General features: G+C 36.1%; 1 protein-coding gene across 1 annotated transcript in view; it reads right to left on the reverse strand.

Annotated features, from left to right (window-relative positions):
- Positions 1-13,159, reverse strand: part of LOC131037885 (U-box domain-containing protein 33-like) — a 32,423-nt gene extending 19,264 nt beyond the window's left edge. The window contains exons 1-9 of the mRNA XM_059219467.1: positions 13,009-13,159; positions 12,811-12,929; positions 12,594-12,718; positions 8,202-8,326; positions 7,880-8,097; positions 7,506-7,736; positions 6,900-7,415; positions 6,072-6,815; positions 5,779-5,966 (exon numbers count right to left, since the gene is read on the reverse strand). Of these exons, the coding sequence (XP_059075450.1) occupies positions 5,779-5,966; positions 6,072-6,815; positions 6,900-7,415; positions 7,506-7,736; positions 7,880-8,097; positions 8,202-8,326; positions 12,594-12,718; positions 12,811-12,929; positions 13,009-13,159 (2,417 nt within the window). The remainder of the gene's footprint in view (positions 1-5,778; positions 5,967-6,071; positions 6,816-6,899; positions 7,416-7,505; positions 7,737-7,879; positions 8,098-8,201; positions 8,327-12,593; positions 12,719-12,810; positions 12,930-13,008) is intronic.
- Between the last annotated feature and the right edge of the window lie 4,518 nt (positions 13,160-17,677).

The following is a 17,677-nucleotide window of genomic DNA, read 5'->3' on the forward strand; positions in this document are numbered from 1 at the left end:
ATTGATAAAACGAATTGAGATAACTCATCTCACAACTTAGCAGATTCATCGCACCCTTGTTCCACTATAAAATTTTGCCATTCAATATTTCTCCTGCACACATAAAGAATGTTATCACCCAGGCCCTGTACTGCTTTTTTCGATAGAAATTTCATGATGCCATATTTCTGTACATCAACCATTTGAGCTACTACAACTCTCCATTTGGTTTCCTCTTTCTTCCAATTGGTAATTTCTGTCTCAAGTTCTTTCATTACAGCTATGGCATTCTCATATACCATGCTCATATTTTAGAAATATTTTGTGCCAGATTATGCGATCCCATCTAATCATTCTAGGAAAATCTCAGTCACCATATTACTCTTCTAGATTTATCCTAGAAGCTTTCAATTAATATGCAACTTAGGATCGAATGACATAGGCAGCTGGGAAATTGGCTGAGCATTTGGATTATGAATGACGTCTATATATTATGGCATATGCCTTAGAGTTTCTTTGAGATTCTTCTTATCCTTCTCATCTTTCCATGTCTTGTTAATTATTCTTTTAGTGGAGGCCTCCAAATGGTGCACATCTGCCACACTTGATCCAACACCTAAATTAATTTTTTTAACATTAAAATCCTTTGCTGATGGATTATCTATTTTATTATCTAAAATAGGACATGCTATCTTAGCAGTCCAACTTCCTGTATCTTGATCAAATTCAATTTTGGAAACCCTCTTTATCCTTTTGGATTTTGGAGTTTTACCTAGGAACTTGTTAACCATGTCCTCAATTGGAACCAAGACAAGATCTACATTCCTTTTATTGCTGGTAAGAGCGGTGTCCAACCAATGGGAGTACCAAGACCTACATATTTATTTACTTGAGGTTTCTCAACATTAGCTAAAATCAATGCACCTTTGGTGCCTTCTTCTTTCTCAGGTTCTTCAACATCTCCAATCTCCAAAGTGGGTATCTTGGTGTTTAGTTCTACCATTCTATCCTCAGCTTCTAGAGAACCTTCTAGATCGACCACCACTGAACTCTCTGGCAACTTTTTATCCTTACTCTTGGTTCTTGATCTGGTAACATGAGCTGGAAGTTGGCTAACAAGGTATTTCAACCTTTGACAGTATTTTCCTCAAGCTTAATCTTGGTACCACTTGCATCACAAGTTTTAACAAAATTATTAGATGAAACCTTTTGAATAGAACAATCCTTGCTAACAAGATTTCCCAATCTCTATTTTTTTAGTCATTGTTCAACCCTATGGATAAAAAGGAATATCCTTATCTAAATATGGTCTTCTTCTTTCTTATCCCACTTTATCTCAGGGATTGGAGAGCCCTGTACTTTTTCTGCATATTGTGGGTCAATCAAATCTTCTCCCTCATCCATAATTCCTATTATATTCATTTTGAGCTGGAAAGAAATAATTTGTTCTACCATGAACCTAGAGAATGTTCTTCATCTAACTTCAGATTCATCTCCACAATCCTCCCAAAATTCTTCAAGCTTTGAAACATGTGTGAAATTCTCTTTAAGAGATAAATATGCATGAGAATAACCTTTGCTGTCGAAATTTGGTCGAGCAACATAGTGTTGAAGATTCAGCTTCTTGAAATCAACTTCCAGGTTCAAGGCATCTGAGACAGAATGACAAATATGGTAACCCAACTCAACCAGGAAAGAGATGCCTAAATCTTGTCTAGCCAAAGTTTTCTTGTCAATATGAGAAATTTGCTTGCACAATTCAATTAGCACAAAGTGATCAAGAACAAACCTCAACAATTTAAATGCTTCTCCTTCGAGCCCTCTAACCCTGATATAGCTGGACTTAGGATACGAAATGAAATAGCTTCCATAGGTGCTCAATAGCTGTATTGCCTCATTAGATAAGTACTTATTCACATTTCCTCATAGTTCATAAACTATCCTCCTTTCAAATACATCATGAACTCTTCTGAAATCCTTATGAGATTTCTATAGCTAGAAGTGCAGGTGGTAATCATAAATATTCATTTGATTAAACCATTTTACATGATGCAATCCTAGCCAAGGTCTAACACATGACAAATAGTAAAAAATGTATGAGCACATGTAGAGATTCTTGTCTCCGACACAATTACTTAGCCCCTTGTGTAATCTCTTAGCAATTAATTCTGTCCAATCAATATATCTGTTCTCATCCAATATGACTTGGATGTAAAAATACATCCAGTCTACCCAATAAAATGCTTGTTGACTTCCTTTAACTTTATGCAACAAAATGATTATATCCCTCACTTATTTAATCAAATGTTCCCTAGTCAAGGGTTTAGGCAATTTGGAACCACCCTTCTGGAATTTCAGGAGCCAATTCCTAGCTATAACACTTCTGTATTGGGTTTTATTTTAAGAGAAAAACCCATACGAGGTGGTTATTGTCCAATATTCATATGGTTCTTTAACAGGAAGTTTAAAGACTGTCATAATGGTTTCTCTATTTAAATTTAACAAAACACCACCATTTGCATTTTTGATGCATGTATGAATAGGGTCCTACTTGTTCATACAATCAAGTACTAATTCAGGGAACTGTATAAAAAAGGGAAGACTAAAGCTTCTATTAACTCACTGTCTACAATCCTTCCTATCATAGGTGAACTAGAGGGATTTCTAGCTCTTTATAAAAATTCATTTAAATCTACATGAGCTAGGGACATATCCCCAAATTATAGAAGAGAACAACCTAGATGAGATTTTTGCCCTAGTTTTGGTGCGACGGGTCTTATTTTCAAAACCAAAACAAGCAATAATATCACCCACTACAATTACTACAATAAAATCAACAGTTTCTTCCTTGTAGGATGAAAATGATAGAGATGGTGAAAATTTTCAACTCACCTTTCATATAATTGTGTGTCTACTAATTCTGAGAAAATTACCTCCAGCGTTGAACCTCCACCTTTCTTAGTTAATCTTTTCCATGAAGATACAAATCTTTTGTAAAAAATTATATAAATGGCAAAAAATCTTGTTTCATGATTACCCCAGCTTATTCACTCGTGTTGAGTGATGGCGGAGATGACAGTTCTGACACCCACTTTTATTACATAACACTTTGCATGATCTTTTATCAAAAAAATGATTACCACCTTGTGAAAAATCTTTTCAATTAAATCATCGAGATTCCTGGAATATTCCTTACATGATGTCAGTCTTTTCTTTTCTCGGCCTCTGCCTTGCAAAGTGCTCTCTTTAAGTGTAGAACGGTTGAACCATTGAACCATTGAACCAATGAAATCACGAACCAAACTCCGGGTTCAAACGAAAAGGTTCATAGACACGAATACTCTAGACATAAAGATGTTTTGGCTCAGACACATCGACTATGCTAAAATTAGCACACACACTATCAAGGCATGGATATTCCAATGCAAAATCGAACCAATGAATATAAGAATAGGGGCTAACATGTCTCAACTATCAATCAAGTTATTTTAAAAGTTAATCCCTTTACTTAGGAAATATTAAGGTCTTTGTCTTTTAGTTAGGCCATTAACTACTAGGAAAAGGGGTCAATAACCAAATGAGCCGAAAGGATTAAGTAATAACTTAAGAAACTAGTAACTACGAGTACAAGTTGAACATCCAATTAAAAGAAAATTACATGCACCCAATACAAGAAATAAAGGCTTTAAGAATAGGATAAAATGGAAACCCTAATAAAATCAAATAATTAAGAAATCGATTCTTGGACCACTATTATTAGAACATACTAATCTATCCATATCATAATGTTTGTAATAAAATGTGCAATCTCTTAATCCCATTATTCTACAGATATGATGCATGAACATTCTTCTATAGGGAATGAAAAGAATCATGCCAACTTTTGTAGTTTTGCATGACAAGGTTTGGAACATTTAGTAGTTTTGCACCAAGACTCTGAACGACAACCATATGCACTTCAATTTCTCCACAGCTCTCTAGCCTTGACATCAAATGGCAACAATAATTTTTAACATAAGAATGGATACATGAAACTTGTGGGTATGGATTTGGATGTTGATTACATGACATTGTTACAAAGTCTAAAACTCAACTAACTATTTGAAACATAATATTTTGAAGTAAATAGTTATGGAGAAGAAACCTCATAGTTGGTATCATCTATGACACATTGGTTTCTCTATTCCTTGAAGATGTGCTCTTTAAAATTTATGAAATGAAGTTTGAGATCATCTTTTCCTCCATTCTTATATTTCTTGTGTAGTTTGAACTTCATTCTCCAATAAAATGAAAGTGCATTAGGTGTATATAAGTACCATCCATTAACTTAACTATTTTTTTGATAGGAGAAATCATATTGTTAAAATATGGAAAATGATGCCCTATAAGATCATTCAGATTTTATAGAAAGAGAGCAAGAATAAATATTTAGCATTATTAGTTTTTCATGGATGTCCTTCTTGAACATCTTAAGGTTAATTGTAAAGAGATCTTGAAATCCAAAATCATAATGAAAATTCATGAAACATGAGTTGACTAAAAGGACTATGCCTAATGTAAACTAGTCTAAACTCAACTTTGATGGTACTTACAATGGTATTACATGTTCCATAGATGGTAGAGGTGTCATCTAGGACTACATTTAGAACTTCCTTAAGAAATACTATCAATATCCCTAGTGTTGCCTATAATATGGTAGAAATTTGGGCTCTCATTAAGAGAATAAGAATTGATATCAAACTTGATATCAAGTAATTAGAGGCCACTGGGGTCTATTTATAAATTATCATGCAATAAAGGAGTCTAAGCATATCAACCAAAATGTTTAGAACATAGTGAAGGAAATTCATACTCTAAGATGCCACTTCCAAATATTGCTTTCAATAATCACTATAAAGAAATATACCAATACATCGATCTTCTTACTAATTAAGGGGCCAACTCTTTACCTAATGAGAGGAAGTTCTGATATGAGAATCCTCTTTAGTATGATTGCTTGGCTAACCTAATAACTTGTTACTTAGTTTCACACCATCAATAGTTTGTTTGGGATAATGAATTCATTTATTCTTCATTCTATTGCTTAGTATCATTATGTTTTTTTAATGATAATGGGTTTGTTCAACTCATTCATTTCAATGTGTGGTGTTCCTTTTTCACCTTTTTGGTTCTAGCAACACTATCTTCTCCTATTATCTACTAGCAATCTGACTTACATCTTCCTTTTTAGCTTTTGGTATCTTGTTTGACATTTTTATGTTGGTTTTCTATTTTTGAATACTCTTTGCTTCATTCTTCTTATTTATCTTTTTATAGTTGGGTGAGGTTTTTTTTTTCTTCAATTAAAATTAATGTTGAAAAAACACAGCTTTATCATAAAACACAAACTCCTTTATTTAACATGTGAAAAAAAATGCGATGATAGATTTTTTTAAATGTAAGAGTGCCCTCCGTATTGATGTTCAAAATTTGTATTTTTTGATTTTATGGGTGCTGTCAGTTTGACTCCTGAGAGATGATCATGTATCCCCTACTTTTTTTATGAATGGTATACTTTATTTTTTATTAATAAAAATGGCTGCTATTCATTTAAAAAACAAAAAAAATGTTGAAAGGATTATATTTTATATAATCAAAAAGTTAGTAATGACATGGAGAACTGTGAAAAATAGATGAGTAAAAAATAGATGAACAACGATATGAAAATAGTGGAGGAAAGCAACGGAATTAATGAGATACGGCCATTTTAAACAAGCAATTATCAACACAAAAGGTATGATAACTTTTTAAAAGATTTACAGGAGATTTCCTCTTTCTTGCCACTGTCGAATGGCTGATCTCAAAGAATGGTTAGCGATCAGATCCTTATGCTCAAGCTTTTTATTTGTCATGGGCGATGTGCTGTTTCCACGATCGAACCACTCTTTAATTGCCTCCCTTTCGTATGTGAAGCCGTCTGCGGCAACACAAGGATCTCGCATAATAGTCTGCAAATTTCAGAACAAAGGGAAATAGTGTTAGAAAAACTCTTAAAAGTTCAGCCATTTGTAGCATGAAGAAGTCAAAAGAAAAGAGTATAAAGTGATTCTTGCCATTGATATTGGACAGAAGAAGAAGCTCGGAACATGTGTTTCTTCAGCGTTGCCAGTTCTGCTGATCTCAGGGGGAACGACTGTAAAATGTCGAAGTTTATCCAGCATTTGCATCACACTTGGCTGAATGTCCGGTCTATTCTTTCTTACTGCTTCCGTGCAATGTAAAGCAAGATAAGCCAGTTGAGTAGCCAGCGGGAATGGCCATTCACCGGCTGAAGGATCCAAAAACTCGTCCAATTTTGAATTTTCTAGCGCACTTTCAACCTCCTTTACCAGTCCTAACTCCGCTTTCCCCGTGAGAAGCTGAAGTAAAATCATTCCGAAGCTGTAAACCTCGGATTTGGTAGTGTACTCGCCGTTACTCTGGTATTCAGGATCCATATACAAATATGTGCCTTTTAGCTCTGATTCTTTCTGCACATCTCGTGATAGACGACGAGCTTGGCCGAAGTCGCCGATTTTGCCTACATGATTCTTGTCGAGGAGTATATTTTCGGGCTTCAGATCGTGGTGGACTATTGGATCTGGCTTTAAATTGTGTAAGTATTGTAAACCGGAGCAAATATCCGCAGCAATGCGAATTCTGGTGTGCCAGGGCAGCGGCGGAGTGGCGTCTTTGCAGCTCAGACGATCAGCTAGGCTTCCGTTAGTCATATATTCATAAAGTATACAACCATGCTTGAAACACGCTCCTACGACTGTCACCAAATTGGGATGCCGAATGTCTCTTAAAATATCGATCTGCCATGAGAAGATTATAAGGAATCTGATATTAAGAGGAGGAGAAAAACGTTGAAGTGCTTTATAAAACGTTTATGTGCATACCTCACGTTGGAACTCCTGGCGGCCCTGCAAACTGTCCTTACAGACCATTTTCACGGCAACCGTTGCTTGTCCAATTTGGCCTTTGTAAACGGTTCCGTTGCCGCCGCCTCCAAGTTTGGTATGGTTGCAGAAGTTCCCAGTAGCGGCTTTAATGTCTTCCATTGAATATTCACGGAATTCAAGGTTATTTGAGGAGGAAGAGGGGGTTTCGAGGCGAGACGTAGAATGCAACAGCTCTTGAAGCTGTTTAATTTCTTCCTCCTTTTCTTTCAAAATGTGGTAATTTTGCATCTCCACCACCATGAGCTTCTGTTCTGCGGCTTCGAGCTCCTGGACAGCTTGATCATGTTCATGTGAGAATTCCGCAACTTGTGTGGCCAGTGAAATCCCCTTGTCGATCATTGCTTGAAGTTCCTCTTCCACTTCTTTTAGCCGCCTCGTTAACTCTTGGCAATTCTCTTCTTTCATTTTTGAGACCGATTTCGCGTCCTCTAGGCCAGTTTCACTGGCTCTTAACTGATAAAGACAAGAAAATTCAAGCATATTTACCGCGGCCCCTTTAGCAATGTCGTCTTAAATAAAAGAAAAGAAAAAGTAGTGCCGTACCTTGCGAAGTGATTGCATCTCAGCGGCTTCTGCTTTCTTTCGTCTTACCGTCTCTTTTTCCACTTCTCTCTCTGCATTCTTACGTCTTACGATCTCCTTTATGAGTTCTCTCTCTGCATTCTTACGTCTAACGGTCTCTTTTTCTACTTCTCTCTCTGAATTCTGACGCCTTACGGTCTCTCTGTGCATTTCTCTCCTTGCATTCTCCGCCACTTCCAACGCCTCCCTGAGCTGAAATTTCAGGGTTTTTGTATATGTTTACATCTTTCCAAATTCCCAGTTAACTATCGCGAGAAGGATTGGAAAACCTTTAATTAAAATTGTTTAGAAGAAAGAAGTCAAGAACTAAAAAATGTTTAATAGTGAGAAAATACTTGGACATTGTTATGAGTTTCATCTCCATCAATTTGTCGATTTTCTTCCACTTGTATACTAGAAAAGAGTTCACTAATCACAGGCGTTATATCCATCGATGCTTCGAAACGAGACTGGTTCTCTTCTCCCGCAGCTGAAAGATTCCCCGGAGTTTTAACGGAGGCGGCCAAATCTGGTTGGAGCTTTGGCTGCAATGAAAACGATCGAGCAAAATCCTCTGTTCATGTTCCGAAATTCACATTAGCAAACAACGATGGTGCTTATAAAATTCAACTGTAATAAAAGCAAACGATATTTTGCGAATTCCGATAAATCACTGACCATTATCCGTTACAGATCCTTCCCTTGCTGCTACAAGTGTTCCTTTACAAACGATCGATATTTCGCAAGAGTTGATCGCGTGACTTAGGACGTAACCTGCTTTGCCTGTTACTTGCATCTTTTTCCTGTACAAAGTTTAATTAGCAAACAATCACTGTATTGAAAAACTGAAGTTTTAATAACAAATTATAGCAACAGATAAGAAGACTCGTATAATTTTTCATGTTTATTATAGATCCTAACTCGCTGACAATATGAAAAAAATGAATAAATTATGAAGCTCCCTCATATAACTGTGCTCAAACTTTAGCAATCAGCATAAGTCGTGTTGGGTTAATATAAACTAATTTAACAACTAATTTATTAAATGTAAATCTTAATTTCTTAATAAATCTCTTTTAAGATTTACATTAAGAAAAAAGAAAAATGAACATTTAATCATCATCAACCTAAACTTCTATGTCTAGGCAAATGAACTAATTATACAACTCTACATCAACATCAATCCAAACTTCTCTATTTAGGCAAATGTCTTGATTACCCAACTCTGCATTAGCATCAACCCAATATCCTCATGTCTCGACAAATGTTTTAGTTATCCAACTAACATTCAACGATTCATAGTTAATTTGTGCATTCAACTATCCATGGACTAACAATAACTCACCAGGTTTGTAGATTCAATTACCACAAACCAACAACAAATCACTAAGTTTGTGGATTCAACTATCCACAAACATTTGCATGGCCCCTCTTGCTCCTAAAAGGAATAGAGATGAAAAGATGCTTCTCATGCAATGAATATACCGGAACAAGAGGCTAGCTTGAGATGATAGATATCTTCCAACCTCTAATATGAATTCCTTATGATCCAAAATTGTAATGAAATACCACTACATGATACTAGAAAATCCACATTGTTTTAGGCTGACTCAATGAATTGTTACAAACCACTTCTAGACATCCTTAACATTTAAGAGTGCCAAGAAATTATGACTCAGAAATATGGGGACACATTTTGAGATTAAGGAACTCCACTAAGGGGTTTCAAAGAATTACTCTTTTCGTCAAAGGATTTTGATTTTCTACCATAGGCTTCTAGACAAACTTTTACAATTGAGTTATCTTAAACAAACTTTGTCTTGTCAAATAAGGAGGATGAAATTCTATGACATGGAGCCTTATTTAGGAGATACATGGTAAAAATTGGGTATGAGGTACAAATTGCAATCAATTAACAAATCCAAACACTAATGGATTTGTGTTGGGAGCATAATATCGCCCCTAGAGTAGGTGCCTTTACCTGCGATTTAGTACATCAAATATTTCTTATCAAGGATAGACTAGCATAACTTGGCTTGTTAGGGCCATTCGATTGTGCACTCTGCAAAATCAACAAAGAGACTTTCAACCACCTATCACTTTCTTTCCTCTATACAAAAAAGTGTTGGGGGTGACTACACCAAAGCTTAGGATAGGCTAATACTCTCCCGACAATAATGAAGGATCTATTTTTTGGTTGGACAAAATTGTATAAAAGATCCTTTTGGGATAGCCTGTAGAGGGCATCCCCAATCATGACAATATGAGAGCTGTGAGAAGAGATAAATATTATAATCTTTAAAGATTTGACTTCCCTAAGGGAAATAGTAATCAGCAAGATTCAGGATGTAATAAGTAAGATTCAAAATATTAAAACGAGTACAAGGAAAGAATAGGCCCTTTCATCATGAGACAAAGAATAAGAAAATGCTAGACTCTTCTGACAATTCCCACCCACTATTTGAGCTAACTTTTTCACCTCAAATCGATGAGCTAACACAAAATGGACTTTTCCTCCTAGCCAGAGACTCAAGTTAAGCTTTGTCAAGGCACAAATGAAGGAAACAGGGAGAAGAGCAGATGCAAAAATATAAACATTTCTATTTATTTAACATAAAACATTATATCGATTGACTGAACTGCAGCTCAACATTAAACAACATTACATTCAGACTTATATCAGACTCAACTTCTAACAGAGACTCAACTGCTAACATTTAACAGCTCTATGGAGCTGGACTCTGCTCTGAGAGAGTGCATACAAAATGCAGAGCTATGAAATATATAGACCTTCTACATAGCACGGAGGAGAGAGGGCATACATAAAATAATATATTTTGAACTGCCCAAAAAGAATGTGATTTGACAAAAAGACAGGGTACATGATAATCCATCCAAATCCAAGGGAAATCTGCTTCAATCTTTGTTTGTGACAAGTCTGCAGATCTGATGTACATACAGAGGATATTAGGTGGGAGTATTGAGCTTTTCCCCTTGCCAAAGATTCAATTTAAACATTGTCAAGGTCGCGAGAGGGAATCTTGGGACTTTAGGTGCTAGATTCTTCATCCAATATGAAATCGAGGAGCTTTGCAAAGAAGGATCTATTAAATTGCTTGTGGGGACAAAAAATGATGCAAAAAATATTTCAGTCCTAGCGAGACTCAATTTTGAAAGAAATCTGGTACAGAGTAGAAACCCATAAAATGAGCTCAGAGGAATTCAGGCCCATAGCATTGAATTTATAAAGCAATGCATATTAAATGATGGTCAAAGTGTTAGCTATGATATTTAACATGGCTAATTGAGAAGATTAGGCACGGTCAACGAGGATGGCTGTACGCGGGTGGAGTCGGCTCTTTGTCAGCTGTCGAAGCTTCTGATTTCAATGCATTGGTTGACAATTATATCTACCAACAAATTCATACGACAAAGAGAAGATTAACTCGATTGATTTTAAAGGCGACACCATGATAGTCATCCCAACCATAAGTACTCGAAAGGTTATAAATTGGAAATTGATCAAGCAGATATGCCAATACCTTGAACAAATAAATGATTTCCTCCCAAGGCATGTCTATAGTGAAGTTAATAGGGCGGCAGACTTTCTGTCCAGTCATGGTGTGAAACAGAACGAAATTTTCAAGATATCCTTCAACATGCACAACTAGGATGGTTAGTAGACAATCTTGCAACAAGATAAAAATCTTATCGTAGATCTAAGCGACATGCGATATGAAGATTTCTTCCGATCAACTGACTTGCCATTCAGTCAACAAAGACCACAGACTCTACAAATATGGCAAACTATAGCACCAGAGTGCTCATGTTAAGAGCAACGATGACAGAGAGAATGGCATTTATAAGTTGCATCTGTCATTTTGCACAAGTAATCCTGGGCATTGTATATTTAAAATCAATTACAAATTGAATTTAGTACAGATATATTTTGTTTATTCATTTGTAGATTTCAAATAAGACACAAAACACAAATTCAAATTAACATGTATATAAAATTTTATCTATCGAATATCTCTTATATCATGATTGGTCTCTAAATAAAAGTTACATTTTGATCTGCATAAACAATATAAGAAAGTAGTATTTTATAGAGGTTGAAGTCTCTAAAGACACAGTGGTTCACTAGATCACCAATAAGGAAACTTCTAAAACATGGTAATTGTCATCTATGAAAGATTACCAAAATCACTATAAACTGATTTAAAATCTTTATTTAGAAACTCCAATTGCATTCATAAAAATTACCAATTCCATTTCTAGTTACACGCTTGCATCACTATCCAACAGACATACAGCTTCAAAGAGCGTCTAAATACAATATGAGGTGGTAGAGGATGCGATCTGAGCAGTCATAGCGGAAAAACGTTTGAGCCACACCCACATCCATTATGCTTCACTATTGGAATTATGCCTATACAACACAGTTTTATTTTCTTATGACTTTGGCTGGGTGCGAAGGAGACGAATAGATTTAATGTTCCTAAGTTTCAATCTGAAGGTATTAAGGCCATGTCTACACTGAGCAGAGATCCAAAGAAAGGGGTGGTTGGTGATGCAATCTACATTGCTATAGCAAGAAAAAATGAAGACATGAACCAAGCCATCACATTGATGGGAGAGGGACTCAGTAGAAACAACATGGAAACCTACGCTTTCTTCATGACTCACCATGAAAACCTAGATCCACTCCGACACAGATTGAGAGACTACAAGAAGTAATAGAAGGCCTGTGTACCTCCTTCTACTATCAAGCCTGACAAAACGAAATATGTATGAAAATCGATATAATCTATGTTTTTGGTAGCTATCCCTTGGTAACAATTTGCAAACAAAAAAAACACAACATGCAACTAAAAGGAGTGGGTCGTGTCCTGTAAAAATAAAATAGACCATGCACGGATAAAATTAAAATTATGCCCTTCATGCAGAGAGAAAATAGAACTGTTAAATATATATTTCTAAAAAGAGCTGATAATGACCTGTAGTTCATAGCATCAGTTATCTACAAAAACCTGATGATTATGAAAACTAGAATATTGTTCCACGTACTTGGATTTTGCACTGCCTGGTAACGATGTGCCCATGATAAGCTTCCTGATGCCCAGCTCTAAAACCATTTCGACAATTCCCCTGGAAACATCAGCCCTCTCAACTATCAAAGGCCTTGCTTCCACCTGTTATATATCAAGTTATTTGAGATACTTTGTTTCAGGAAGCCCTCATTTTTCAAAGTGATAAGTACCCCCGTCGGCTGTCAGATAAATACCTTGGATCGGGAGCAAAATTGCTTGTAAAGTTCCATACAATCCTTTAACTTTTTCTCTTCACCCTCCTTGTGCTCGTTCACCATACTCATAGATACTTGTTTAACAGGGATATTCCCAACTGCAAAATTAAAAGACATCCAGTTTTTAAGCGAATTAAACAGACACAAACTTCAATTCAAGTTTAGTGAAACACTTACCTAGCGATGGAATGGTTGTAATCGGAAGCTGAACATGGAGTAAAATTAGAGAGTCAGCTGGTTTGTTGTGGAGAGTCCATTGGAGAGTATAGGCGCCTTCTAATATGTCTATTCCTACGGCTACATAAACTTCCTGGCACCGGCTTCCCATTATAGAATCCTCACGCTGAATACCTCTATCTGGGTACGTACCTTCATCCCTTTGCCCTTACAAATAGTGTGGACATTTAAAAGCCTATCATACAATCTAGCCATATAGCTTTTTTTGCTTACTTGAAAACAATGGCAACGATAACACCCATGACGATCTACGTAGTTGCCAACATAGGCAACGATAACACCCATGACGATCTACGTAGTTGCAAACATAGGCAACGATAACACCCATGAGCATATGTAGGAGCATTTTTACACAGTCAGAATATCTATTCTCATGATCAGAAAAAAACAAATAACATACGGGTTGATCAAATAATATTCAAATTCTTGCGTGGTATATTCATACGGTCACCAAGGTCAGCTTCGGTGCTACCTAGGCTTCTATCTGGCTTAAATTTACGCCACTTATTTGGAGATATGAACGAGTGTAAGCCGTTCGATTCGTTCTGAAAATTATTGCAAATTGGATAATTTGATTTGTATGGTCGGATATGTGTGTTATTATTTTATCATTTAACTTGAATTATTTTATGGTTTATGTGACGTTATTTTATTGGAGTTTTGAATTTGTGATGTAATTATCCATTTTGTATTATCTTAATGGTGTGATCATTTTTTTTGGATGTCTTAGATTGTGTTATCTTTATTCATATTTTGTAAGTATGTTTGACATGTTAAATGAGTGTGTAAATTGATTATCAACATTAGTTAATTGTTATTTTCATAACTTATTGTGTGTATGGGAATATCTATGACCAATTTATGACTACTATATCTTTAATTAAGTTATATGATCATTCATATGATTTCATATAGGTAGTTAGGTTGACCTACATGGAATCTATGGCATAAGTGTGGTATACACTAGTGGTTAGTTTAATATCATCATCTTGATTATTTTATTTTCATAAAAGATCATTGGAGGTAGCCCCTTTGAAACTATTTATTATTATTAGTTATTTGTACCATATTTACTATTATATACTTATCTTGTGTAAATTTTTTAATTATGAGTCCTTTACACCTAAAAGACAAGAAATATAATTTTTTTTTAATTAAGGAAGCTAGATTGTGAACCACATATTTCTTTCAATTTGACAAATTCATTTCTACGATTTGAATTGTTCATCAATGATATATTGAGTCACCTACAATCGAAATTTGAGATTATTTGAAGTAGTTATGGTTGAGTTAGTATGAAATTCGGATTTCCGCCAATTCACTCTTAGAAATACGAAATACAAAGTAGTAGTGGACATAGAACCAATAACCATCATCTTTTTGTCAACTTGACCTCCCGTTAGCAGACATAGTAGGAGCCAAAAAAAATTGATAATGGAAGATCCATTAATTAATGTCACATATACAAATAGTGGATAATTCTTTAGCTTTTTTACCATAATTAGCCCATTACTAGGACATTTGTGATTAACTACTAGGGCATTTGTCCATTACTACTGGCTATTTTGAGTTATCTACTAATGGCACAAAGGTGATTATGTATTGGACCACACTTTGAAATATGTACTTTTTGACCTTTGTGCATATAACAAATTCCACAGTGTGCATCGTTACTACCCACAAACCAAAACAATAGTTTTAAGTAGTTAAGTCGCATACGAAAAATAAAAATAAAAAAATCGTCGAAATCGTATGATCTATTTAGGAGCTTAAGATGTGTAAAGTTAGCTATGTCCACTACTAGCTCCTTTCCCCTAATCACTATACTTATATTAAATTGAAAAAATAATCATCACAAATAATTTATTTTTTTTCCCAAAAAAGTCAGCACCTTCATGTACAAAAACTCCTACAAGAGTGAGGAACAGAACTAAAAGAGCCAGTTTACATATGTCCAAAGAGGCCGGTTCTATATAAACATTCAAAAATCAAGCCTCCCCACTAGTTGAGGGAGAAAAAATATGATCAGGACCCAAAAAGGTTCCATGCACTGACATGAGTTAAAGAAGCTCACGAGCAATAGCTTGAGCTAGGAAAATTTGACGCAGTTGCAATCTGGAGAGGGAAATCTGCATATGGACTGTGTGACTAAGGAGAAGGTGAAGAACTATAAAGTGATCGACAGCACCAAACAGGGTGCTGGAATGAACGACGACGATCTAGAGAGAGGAGAGTGTCATAAAATTTGTCACAGAGAAGTCCCGCACGAATGGTTAAAAGGAGCTCCACACAATGTGCATTGGAGATTAAATCTTTCTTCCGCAAAAAACCACCAATAGGATAGGTCCCCAAGTTAAAAAAAAAAAACTATTTAAGGGCAGCTTAGAAATCAATCAGGGAGAACACGAAGGGATGAACATATGTATGAGCAAGAGCTGAAACTATTGCAAAATCTAACAGCAAATCAATACAATTAGAGAAGAACCAAGGAACAACAAAATAATAAAGGGCGTGCAGATTTAAAAAGAGCCAATCTTGCCCAACAATAGTTCTTAATGCAATCTTGACGTGCGCACAAGGGACGAGGAAGGCCTTACTCAGCTTCTCATTGTTGTAGTTTGATGGATCGCTCTGTTGGGATGTGAATCCCAATGGTCACGACCTTTCATCTTCTCCAAACTCTTCATTCCAAATCTGAATGTGAATGTATATATAGACGTGTACAATTATGTATTGTAGAGAGTTGTATTTGTATTATTGATTAATAGAAAAACTCCCTGCGTTTCTGGTGCAAGTAGCCACTTAGTGGTGAACCACGTTAAAATTGTGTTTTGCATTTGTGTTATTGGCTTTCTGTTGTTTTGTATTAATTTCTTTGCTCATTTATAACTAACAATTGGTATCAGAGATACAGTGAAATGTTGAGTAGAGATGGGATCTGATTGGATAGTTGATCCCGGATCTGGGTGCCCTTACTTTGTATTTGATCCCAGAGCTGGGTGCTTTTATGTTATCGACAAAAAAACTGAAGATTCACATCATGAAGCCGATTTAGATGATGAAGTGGAATCACTCATCAAAAAATTTCTTGTCAGTCTAGACTCAGAAGAGAGTGATGTCCAAGTGGAGGTTGAAACCAAACGACATTGGTGAGATGGCTTGGAAAAAGAGGAGACTTCGTTTGAAGAAGAAGAGGGTTTCTTGTATTCGTTGTTTGAAGAAGAAGAGACTGGTTTGTTTGCCTTCCAAGATGAGGAAGATGCCTCCCGAGGTGAGGAGGATGCAGTCTCGAAACTGGTGAATGAAGATGACCCTGAAAAAGGTGAGGCCTATAGCTCAAAAAATTACCTATATGAACAAATTGAGAAACGGCGAGAGGAAAATTTGATTCTCACAGAGCGAATATGCCATATGGAAGATTAAATCGCAGAATTGAAAGAGAAATTTACAAAAGAGTGGGAGTTTTCTGTAGAAAAAAGAAATAAAGAGCTGAAGAAAGAATTGGTTGAAGTCCATTCTATTTTTACGAAGTTGGGCATAGACTGTGAGGAAGAAAATAAGGAGTGCGGGACTTGAAATGAGGGGCTAAGGAATTTGTTTTGTTACTTGAGGCCCATATGTGAATCGACACGTTACCCGCCTTCGCAATCAGAGAGGTTTGGAATTGTGGAGACAGAGGACCTAGAGGGGTCTGATCATAGTAGATCATTTCGGTTCTCGCAGGTGGGAAATAATAATGTTAATGCCAATTATTTGTTTGAACAGGCCAATATCAAGGCACCGTGTTTTGATTATAATGAAGCTATAGAAGCTTCTCATGTGGAGCAAATGACTCAGGACAATCCACTGGTGTCACGGTAGTGCTGGTTGGAGCCCGTGAAGGTGACGTGGGAGGATGAGGATAGTTTAGATGAAATTGTAACTGAGTTTGGAATTCCCATGCATGGTCAAAGTGATGGACGGAGCATTAGTCTAGAAAGTGTTGGGCGCTCACCATCAGTCGAACGACAAGCAGGTCTGCGTGTGAAGCGATCGACGGGGTTGTGGCTGACCTCTACTCTAAACAGTGAGTCGCCCACTTTGTCTGACCACCTGGGCATAAAAAGGAAACTCTAGAATCTGTTAGAATTTAATCCCAATTGCAGGGAACTTTAATGCATTCGTATACTCCTCCTGCAAGCTCAACTACTCCTCTCTCTTCTCGCCTCCGTTTTAGGACAGTTTTTGAATTTGGTTTGATGGCATATCCTGATCATATCTTTCTCTGCACGGTAGCTGCTAAGTCAGCATTAAATATAATTAATTAGTTTTTGTTTTCCCCCCATATGATGGAATTTATTTTTGGCTTATGACAAAAAGGCTAAGTTCATAATTTTTTTTAAGACAGAGATATATGTGAAAAAGGGCATCGCACGGGTAAGAAAAACAGGGCAGAACAGGGAGAACAGAGAGCAGAATCAGAACAGGGGTTTCCATTTTTCATGTCTAAGAAACTATTTGAAGAGCTCAAGCTCTGTCTTATTTGTATGGTCTGATATTTGAATGAATGAAGAGAAGGACTGGTTATTTGAATGTTTTTGTCTCTTGTTTTCAGAGCAGATTAACTTTA

This window comes from Cryptomeria japonica, chromosome 4 (genome assembly GCF_030272615.1).
Source record: "Cryptomeria japonica chromosome 4, Sugi_1.0, whole genome shotgun sequence".
Taxonomy (NCBI): domain Eukaryota; kingdom Viridiplantae; phylum Streptophyta; class Pinopsida; order Cupressales; family Cupressaceae; genus Cryptomeria; species Cryptomeria japonica.